Source organism: Quercus lobata, chromosome 2 (genome assembly GCF_001633185.2).
Source record: "Quercus lobata isolate SW786 chromosome 2, ValleyOak3.0 Primary Assembly, whole genome shotgun sequence".
NCBI lineage: Eukaryota > Viridiplantae > Streptophyta > Magnoliopsida > Fagales > Fagaceae > Quercus > Quercus lobata.
In genome coordinates this window covers 12,062,406-12,072,593 of record NC_044905.1, presented here as the reverse complement: position 1 = coordinate 12,072,593, position 10,188 = coordinate 12,062,406, and the positions used below count along the sequence as shown (strand labels likewise).

At 35.4% G+C, this 10,188-nt stretch overlaps 1 protein-coding gene across 1 annotated transcript; it reads right to left on the bottom strand.

Moving 5' to 3' along the window:
• Positions 1 to 4,343: 4,343 nt before the first annotated feature.
• On the bottom strand, positions 4,344 to 5,711 carry LOC115959453. Its single transcript, XM_031077859.1, has 2 exons — positions 5,652 to 5,711; positions 4,344 to 4,940 (listed from the first exon to the last, which is right to left on the bottom strand). Exons 1-2 carry the CDS (start codon positions 5,709 to 5,711, stop codon positions 4,344 to 4,346), a joined length of 657 nt encoding a protein of 218 aa, XP_030933719.1.
• Between the last annotated feature and the right edge of the window lie 4,477 nt (positions 5,712 to 10,188).

Genomic DNA, 10,188 nt, shown 5'->3' with positions numbered 1-10,188 from the left:
CATTAATAATAACAACAATAATGACATTTTCGTTGTTGAAATTCATGGAGAGAAGTTTATCAAATTTAAAATATTAAAAATAACTCATCAAGAAAAAGATATTAAAATGATTAGGAAAATAATTATATTAAAATGTTAATTGCCAACAATATCAATACTAGACAATCCATTATAATAATAAAAAAGTTCTTATCCGAAAAAATTAAAAACCAAAACACCAAAACAGAAATAATAAAAATATTGTTTACAACCCACAAATTGATCGAGCTATTTTGTCACGAACAAATTTCATCTCCTCATCTTGTATATTTTCAACGTTTGCCTGTCTGCTACTACCTTCTCCACTACTATTGCTTCTTGGTCTGTCCAAGTCATGTTCATCCCAATTGAATCCCTCATCTTCCCTATCATGTTTTCTAATAAAATTATGCAAAACACAAGTAGCAACTATAATGTTTCTTTAGTGCTTAATGTCATAAGGTGGCATTTGCTTCAAATTTTTCCATTTATTCTTCCACACTCCAAAAGTTCGCTTAATTGCACTTCTAAGTGATGAGTGAACATAACTAAACCTCTCTTCTATGTGATTCCCTCGACCAGCTCGTCGAAAATCTAAAAGATGATACCTCTGTCCCTTATAAGGTGGCAAATATCCTTTCCTTAAGGGGTATCCAGCATCAACTAAATAATATTTTCCTAGTAAAAGAAAAAAAAAATGTAAGATGTACATAAATAATATCCTTCATACATATATAAAAATTTTATATACCTGGTGGTGGTTTTGGAAAATTAACATATTGTCGACAGATAGCATCTAAGAAAATACATGTATCATGTGCTGCACCCTCCCATCCAGCCATAACAAATGTGAAAAGTAAATCAAAATCGCATACTGCCATCACATTAAAAGATGTCACACCCTTTCTATTATAACATGGAGCTTTCTTGTCGTCTCCAACAACTTGGATATGTGTACCGTTAATGGCACTAATGCAGTCCTAAAATAGAATATAAATTTTAGTTACTTAGGAAATAATCCTAACAAATATTAGAAACAAATTAGAATGTATGAAATGAATACCTGAAAGTGTGGCATGTACAATGGATTCTTTTGTATATGTCTTGGAACTACACTAAATGTAGGGTTAGAAGGCTTGAAGATATCCATTGATATTATGTTAAGGTGTTTCAAAACTCTATGAAAATGTCTGTGTATAGTCTCACCAGAATGTTGGAATCTTTCTTGAACCATCCTATAACAAGCTCTTTGTCCAAGTATCATTAAACATATACCTACTGACTCTTCAAGCCTAATATGCCTTGTGTGCTGAAATCCATATGTATGTTGTAAAACATTACACAATTGAAGGAAAACATGTGGCTTCATTCTAAACATTTCGTTTCATTACCCGTCAAACAATCCATCAACCACATATAGCCAGTTTGTTCAAAATCTCTACAAGGTTGTTTATCAATATATTTCATATAATATGTCATTGCAACATGACATCCAGCAACAGCAAGATCATATAATTCCTCATCATCATATTCATTGTTTTCCACATCATAAGAATGATCTTCATCACTATTATCAATATGATCATTGTAATCCATAGGAATATCACCTAAAATATTATAGCAATAAATTAGATAAATCACAATAAAGAAAATGAGTAAACATTTAAATGATATAGGAGTGTGCATGTGTGTGTGCACAGGTGGTGTGTATATTGCTGCAGAGGGGTGCGTGTGTGCCTACATGAGGGTGCGTCTGAGTGTGCAGTGATTGGACTATACTGTGCAAGAAAGTAGGAATTTATTGTATGGCCCTATGTTTGAGCCTCTCAATCCAAAAAATATGGATCCTACTAAATTTATCAAGTTCCAGAAGATTCAAGAAAATTGGATTTTTTTATATTAGTCATGTCAGCATAGCTTCATCCAAGGATGTCTAATTTTTCAATGGACCTGCTAGAAGTCCACCAATAAGTACATTCAGATTTCAGAACCAATGAAATGGTGACAATCTAGATAGATATATATATATATATATATATATTTTTTTTTTCCAACCCTTCCAAACTTACCTGGCCTCTTAGTGATTGATCTATCACTGCTCCAAATATCAAGTTTGCACTAGGATCCACTAGGTCATATATAACCTCTGACAGTTTTTAGACCCCTTAAACAATTGATTAAACCTAGGTAATTAGCCAAGTTGTTATTTAGTCCAATTAAACAAGTCTAGGTTATCACAATATAAAAGATCAAATCATGCAAAACAGCGGCAAATAAATAACACAAGATATGATCACCCAGGAAACCAAACCGGTAAAAACCTGGGGAGGATTTAACCTAACTATCCCTATGTAAAAAGCAAATCCACTAGAAAGAATCGAAGTTCATACAATAAGACTTACAAGCCCCCACGCTCGACTTCTTATTGCTACCAACCAGTAGAACTTACTGACACGACCACGTGCAAGCTCCGAATCCAAGGACTCCTTCTTTCTTTGGCCTTTGCAAAACACAAACACCCCCGTTTGTGACTTTGAGATCCTACTCAAAGGTTTAGCAACAAAAACTCTCCTGTTTGTGACTCCAAGACCACCCTTGAAGGTTTAGATCATCAGCACCTTTGATGACTAGAGAAGGCAGCAACTTCTACAATACCGAATCTTGAGATTCTTCAAGGAATAGTACCGGTAGAAGACATAAGAGAGCTTTTTAGAAACAAAACCCTAAATACAAAAGAGGCACACTCTTTTCTCTCTGAAAAGCCACATAAAAACGTGCTTAGGGTTTCCTTTATATACTGGGAGAAGTAGATTAGAAACCCTAATCCTAAATGGGCTTGAACTGCTGTTTGGACTTAATTAAAATTCTGCAGATACGACTTTCGATCGATCGAGCCTGTCTTTCGATCAATCGAACCAAACAGATTATGAAATCTTCTTCCTGCAGCCTGTATGTTCTTGAATCTTGACTTGAATCATCATGAGCATTGTCTAATAATACCTATAGACTCTAAGATCTATATCTAGACAAGTTTGTGTTCACGATTTGCCAATTGTTCTAAACATTTAGAACCTAACAACCTCTGCTGCAGCATTCACCTGCAATTAACAAGCGACCCAAGGTCAAAGGTTTGACATAATATGAGTTAAAAAGCAAGTGTGATGCTAGCTAAAGCATATTGTAACCAGTATGACAAGAAGTATAATATCCTCATTTTATTATCTCCTTCAAGCAAGTGAGACCTGCACAAGTACTACCTCAAACACATGAAAAAATTCAAGAAAGATCAACTAAAAAACCATTAAAAAAACCACTATTTGTAACAAGAAGGCAATCTTTATGTTCACTTTGACGAAATGCACAGATTTTTCTAAGCACATTGACACCAAACACAACATTTTGATTGGTTGGAAAGTAGCTTACTTTATGCACTAAAATCAACTCTGAATAGTGTTTAAAAATAATAATAATAATGAGTGACGTGGCCCAAAACAAAGCTGGGAGCAAGTTGTTCAGTTATCTTGGAATGCACCCTAATCATGCACTGATATAGAAAGGAAAATAATTCAAGCTAAAGATTGTCCCATGGAAAACCCGAGTTTTCATTATGTTACCACAAAGGTGAGTACTACTAAGCATGAGTCCAAGCATCAATTGGACAACTAATTGAAAAAAGAATATTATGCTGTGCTGCTCACAATCAATCACCCCTGTTAAGAACAACTAATTGAAAAAAGCAAAAGAAAAAGAATTAACTTCTAGCTTTATATTCAAAATTAAAACCAACACCAATTCTAGCAGAAGTGAAATACATGTAGGACAATAATTCACACTTGCAGAAACAATGGCGTCAGTCAGTTAGAGACTAGAGGTTCAAGTTTAGTACAATAAATTTAAGAGTTACAACTAAAACAAGATATACCAGTAACAATTGGGTCCAACTTAACCCTTTTTTCATAACCTTCTTCTTTCTTGATTTCCACTAGAAACAACCAACTATATCAATTTTTCAGTACTATCTGCAAAGCTGAAGTTGCTATGTGTTAACAATTATGAGAAAAAAGGTCAATTGGACCACTATAAAGATTTTACCCAAAAAAATGTCATCTAGAATAAAACAATAATTTCTTCAAAGGATAAAACAATAAATTATTAAAAACATCTCTCTCTTCCATAAAACATTATTCAAAGGATAAAACATAAAACACCCTAAGTGCCAAAGTAGTGACCTCCCTAACAGCCACATTATTCAAAGGATAAAACAATAAAACATTAAACATCTCTCTTCCATAAAACATTATTCATACGATAAAACATAAAACACCCTAAGTGCCAAAGTAGTGCCCTCCTAACAATCTTGCCTCCTCTTGCAGAAACTGAAGTTGTAAATATAGTTCTTCCATCACGACAAACATCTCTCTCTTCTCTCGTTTCTGAAAAATACGTGCTGCCATGAGGTAGAGTTCGAAACCCTTCTCAATGCCATCTAAGGTGCACACGCGTTCCATGACATTACGAATAGTACTACTTGGCTCCATTGAAAAAGCTGAGTTCCTTAACTTCACAACATCACAGATACGACAAAGCTGTTGTGTCAACTGTAATGCCGTTCCTCCTTTCTTCCCTTTGCTCTGTGTGGATGATAGTAAAACTCGCTTCTTTCCTTTGTTTTGTGTTGGGTTAGGTGGTTGTGTGTGGTTAGGAGTCTCATCTTCATGAACATCATCATCATCATTTGGAGAAGATGAGTCAGCAGAAGTATCACCTAACCCTTCCTTAGGTGTCTCAAGATCATCTGGTAACACACCTGAAGTGGGGGCCCATGCTAAACCTCTTGTGGCCGCAATGTCCTTAAACATAATGTCTAATAAGTCAACATTCTCTAAATCTTTCTCTCGAAAATTTGCAGCTTCAGGAACCTCCTACAATTTTGAATATTTTCATTAATAACTCAAATAGCATGGTTTATCTACTAATACAAAATATGTACAATGGGTTATACAAAACATACCATTAGTTTCCTCTCCCACCACTCATCAGTTGCAGCTATTGTTCATTTGGCTGCATCCCAACCCAATCCACTTTCACTTCCCTTCAACTTATTCCAAAGTATCCAATCTTTCTTCAAACTATCCCATTTATGCTTATACTTCGCCCTAGGATATTCTTTTCCAGTTTTCTTTTCAAAAGTTGCTATAATATTTGCCGAACCCTTTTTACTAAAGTGGGTATTAGGTCGATTACCCTTAAATACCTCATTCACACAAGCTCCACAAAAGATAGTCGTTACTCTTGATGACCATGGAACTCTAACATTTGAGCTATTTGGGGATTATTTGGTGTTGGGATTTGAATTCTCCTTATTCTTAACCATCTAAACAAAATATAGGTTTATTAATAACAATGTTCAACCAAATATGTAAAAATTCCAATGCTTTTACAAACAATACTCTTATAGGTAAAATAGTTTCACACGTAACAAACTAGCAATACATTTTAGTTAAAAATTAGTAAACGGCAGAACTAGAAATAGAATAAGTCGGTGGTTGGAGCCTTCTATTAAGTAAGAATATATAAATACATTTTTTGGGTCAGAAATAAGATGATCTGAAGCATCATGACTCATGACTGACCGGTGCTGCATGTGTTTGAGAACCATCTTGTTGTTTCTCATTGTTTTTGTAGATGGGCATGCATGAACCAATCTTTGTTTTTTATTCTTTTTTTGGCTGAATCATAAAATTGAAAAGAAACAACACAATAAACTAGTTGCCCAAAGCAAAAGGCAAAAACAAAAGACATAAGAACAAACAAAATTACTTAAGGCCTCTTTGAGCGCACTAAGCTAGAAACACAATGATGGGGATTCCATAGACAAATTAAAAATAAAAATAAAAAACTAAGAATTTACCCCACTTAACAAGTGTGTGAGCAGCCACATTCCCCTGCCTATTCATCATAGAAAGCTAAATTTTGATCTCACTGCATTCTAAGTTCAGCTTAAGTGTAGGTTCAATTTAGAAGGCAGCAAGAACAAATCGGATGAAACAAATGCCTAAATTTTTTAATGAATCATAAATTTAATTGATGATAATAAAAAAACACACATGCAAAAAGGACATATTATAATAGACACCACTTCAGAACAACATTATAATAGAAAAGCAAACAACATCAAGCATCTTCAAATGTTTTGGGTAATACACTCTTAACTGCAAAAACACTCTTAACTGCAAAAGTAAAAGCACTGCAAAACACTCTTAAACTGCAAAAGCACATCAGAACAATAACCTGAAATTTTCCATCAACCCTATCTATCTGAATTTTTTTTTAAACTTCACAACCAGTAAATAAACAGCAGCATGAACAAAAACCTAAAATATTCTTCAAACCCATATACTTTTCAACAAGAAAAAACGAATCCCATCCAATCCAAATGGTTTTGATCAACCTCATCTGTCTGAAATTGTTTTAAAAACTTCACAACCAATATATAAATAGCAGCATGAACAAAAACCTGAAATATTCTTCAAACCCATATACTTTTCAACAAGAAAAAACGAATCCCATCCAATGCAAATGGTTTTAATCAACCTCATTTGTCTGAAATTGTTTTAAAAACTTCACAACCAGTAAATAAACAGCAACATGAACAAAAACCTGAAATATTCTTCAAACTCATATACTTTTCAACAAGAAAAAACGAATCCCATCCAATCCAAATGGTTTTGATCAACTTCATCTGTCTGAAATTGTTTTAAAAACTTCACAACCAGTAAAGAAACAACAGCAACAACAACAAATCCCTTAGTCATGTAAGTTCTAATATTTTGAGTTTATTCAGTCATCTAAACTAACATGCAAAAGCCCAAATCAATATAATTATTTCAGAGATGAGTAATGGAGAATGTTTACCTGGAAATTGTGATGCAGAACAACGATGGCAATTGGAGAGAGCAACTGAGCAGTAACAGAGAAGAAAGAAGTGAATACCGTGAAATTGATGAGGAGAGAACCAAGACTGATGAGATATGAGAATGTTTACCTGGAAATCGTGATGCAGAACAACGACGCCAATTGGAGAGAGCAACTAAGCAATAACAGAGGAGAAAGAAGTGAATAACGTGAAATTGATGTGGAGAGAACCAAGACTGATGAGATATATATATATATATATATATATATGGAGAAAGGATAGGCTGGGATTTCGGTAAAAAATTTCCTGAACCACGCGAAACAATTAGCAGCAACCCAATCGTCCCAACCATGCGATGCTGAAAAAGCAGTAGAAAATTCATTTTCAGAATCGCGAAAATCTGCGGAATTGAAAACGCAATCCCGCATATATCGCCTAGCCAAACGCAATCCCAGAATCGCGATTCGCGAAACTGCCGTTCTGTGCAATGTAAACGCCTAAACAAACGGGCCCATAGTGATGAAGTAGGAAACTCAAGGACAACTATCAGAGAGAAAAACCATTATGAAACCTCAAAAAGAAATTCAATAATAGAATTGAAGTTCTTGCAATTGAAACATACCCATGTTTCTTAGCAAAAAAAAAAAAACCATATTTTTAATTGCTACCTCCAATAGTGACTTACTCATGTGACCATGTGCAACTCTAGCTCAGTTAGATTCCTTTATTCTAAAGTCTTCACAAACTTCTTGCTTGCGACTTCAAGAACATTTTTGAAGATCCTTCACAACAACTTCAATGTGTAGGCTCCATGGCTTTAAACTTGATCTGCACTATGAAAACCGCAACACTGTGGATGATAGTTCTCTATTTGTTTCTGAACTCAAAGATTGAATAGGTGGAGGCTAGAATTTTCACTTTGAATACCTTATAGTTTTTGCCCCTATAACCATATAAGAAGCCACACATTACGGGCATTTATGTGCCTCTCTAATGAGTATTACAAAAACTCACTTTTACAACCAACTTAAATAAAATGCATATTAGGAAAGACTAATTTCTTGATTCTCAATCGATCGACTGCTACCAAGCCTGTCTTGATCAATCAAATGGCCTTCTTCGCCACGCAAGGAACGGTCTCCATCGCGAGGAACAGTCGGTTCTTTTCGGCCGAGTCCTTGATATAGGTCTCGAGCAAGAGACTGTACATTTCGGAGTGGATATTCAACGCAAGAGAAGTTACTTTTTTTCTCTTTCTTTTCTCAGCATGCTCTACTACGCACAGTAGTGACTATGAAGTACTGTTGAAGCTCAAGTCCTCTGTGATGGGACCCAAAGGCTCAGGCCTGGAGGACTGGAAACACTCTTTGTCTCCAACAGCCCATTGTTCCTTCTCCGGAGTCTCCTGTGACCATGATTCACGAGCCATTTCTTTGAACGTGTCAAACATGCTTCTCTTCGGTGTCATTCCGCCGGAGATTGGGCTATTGAACAAGTTGGTCAATTTAACACTCGCTGCAGACAATCTCACGGGGATGCTTCCTATGGAGATGGCAAACCTCACGTCACTCAAGGTCCTCAATGTCTCCAATAACGTTTTCTACGGAAATTTTCCTGGAGAAATAACCCTGGGAATGACAGAGCTTGAGATTCTTGACACTTATTACAACAATTTTTCCGGGACCCTTCCTACTAAGCTCGTGAACTTGAAAAATCTCAAGTATCTTTGTCTTGGCGGGAACTATTTTTCTGGTCTGATTCCAGATAGTTACTCCGAGATTCAGAGCCTTGAGTTCTTGAGCTTGAATGGCAACTCACTAACCGGCAAGATCCAGAAAAAAATTCAACCAGAAGAACCGAAGTATTCATTGAGTAAGCATGGGCGGCGCCATGTATAGTTCAGGGGGTTCAAATGAACCCCTTGAGCTAGCAATTTTTTTTTTAATATAATATATATATATATATATATTTTTTCTTTTATTTGACCCTCTTAAATAAAAATTTGAACTTACTCTAAATTTTTTTAAAACTCACTAGAAATAAGTTTAATTATGATCATTTTAACAATATTTTGATATTTTTAAATACAAAAAAATGCCTAACAACAATCCAATTTTATCTAAAATCTAGGAGAAATAGTAAGCCCAACAACAAAGTAAAATTTTTTTTTCATCTAAAATTGTTTTAAAAAGCCCATTTAGATCTTAATAAATTTGAAATAAAATAATGGAAAGTTCATGGTTTACATTGTACTATCATTGTAACATTTACATTGTTTCTAAACAAATGTGTACAATATTGTATAGTTTTTGCAAATGTGTGTAGTATAATTATCTATAATTTAAATCTTACATTGATAGTACAATGTAAACATATAATCGTCATGAACTAATAAATAAAAATATTTTAAGTAGTAATTGTAAGGGTAAAACCCCCACGTCGAACAATGGGCCTTGGGCCCCATACAGAGTCCAGCCACGACCGAGGAGAAAATGGGGCACTAAAAAGAATTCCAGCCCAACTCTGATAAGTCCAAGCTTATTTAAAAAGACGTCCGAGGAGGAATGTCTCCTCGGATGTACCAAATATGGGCCCAACGTGCACCCTATCCTCAATGAGAAGTCACTCCCAACGAATATTGGTAGTAAGGATGATCCTCACAAAGCCAGGAGGAGGAAGAGAATATAGGACGTCCAGAGGGACATCACAACTGCCGCATTAAATGCAAGGAAGCTACTTTTCTGGCCGCATTAATGTGGAGAGGACATGCGAACAGTGTTACCTTGACCACTGCAACTCACAGAAAGGTAGGGTGGATGTCCGATGGGACAGACTCAAGTGAAGGTCCAGATAATCAACAAGTGTAGGGCTCTTATTACTTTAAGGAGGCTATATAAGAGAAGGGCATCCCCATGAAGAAGGGATCGAGAAAAGCCAGAAGAAAGAGAGAAAGACTATATCCTTTAATCAGGAACATAGGTGCACCCACACATTTCCTCGGACCGAACATCCAGTAGAGATAAAGGAGATATTCTTACGTTCAACCGATGCATGGCCTAAAATTAATTAACATTCACTTCGTTGAGTCCTAGTTCTGTAACCCGCTCTCTACAAATTCATTGTATAGGGTTCTTTGGGCCAGAATCACCTACTTGCTGGGCTTGGGCCCTAAAAACTTACAATAATTATAGACTATAATTATAAGTGTCATAAGTTTATTGAAACTTTTCCATGCATATACTTATTCTTTCAAG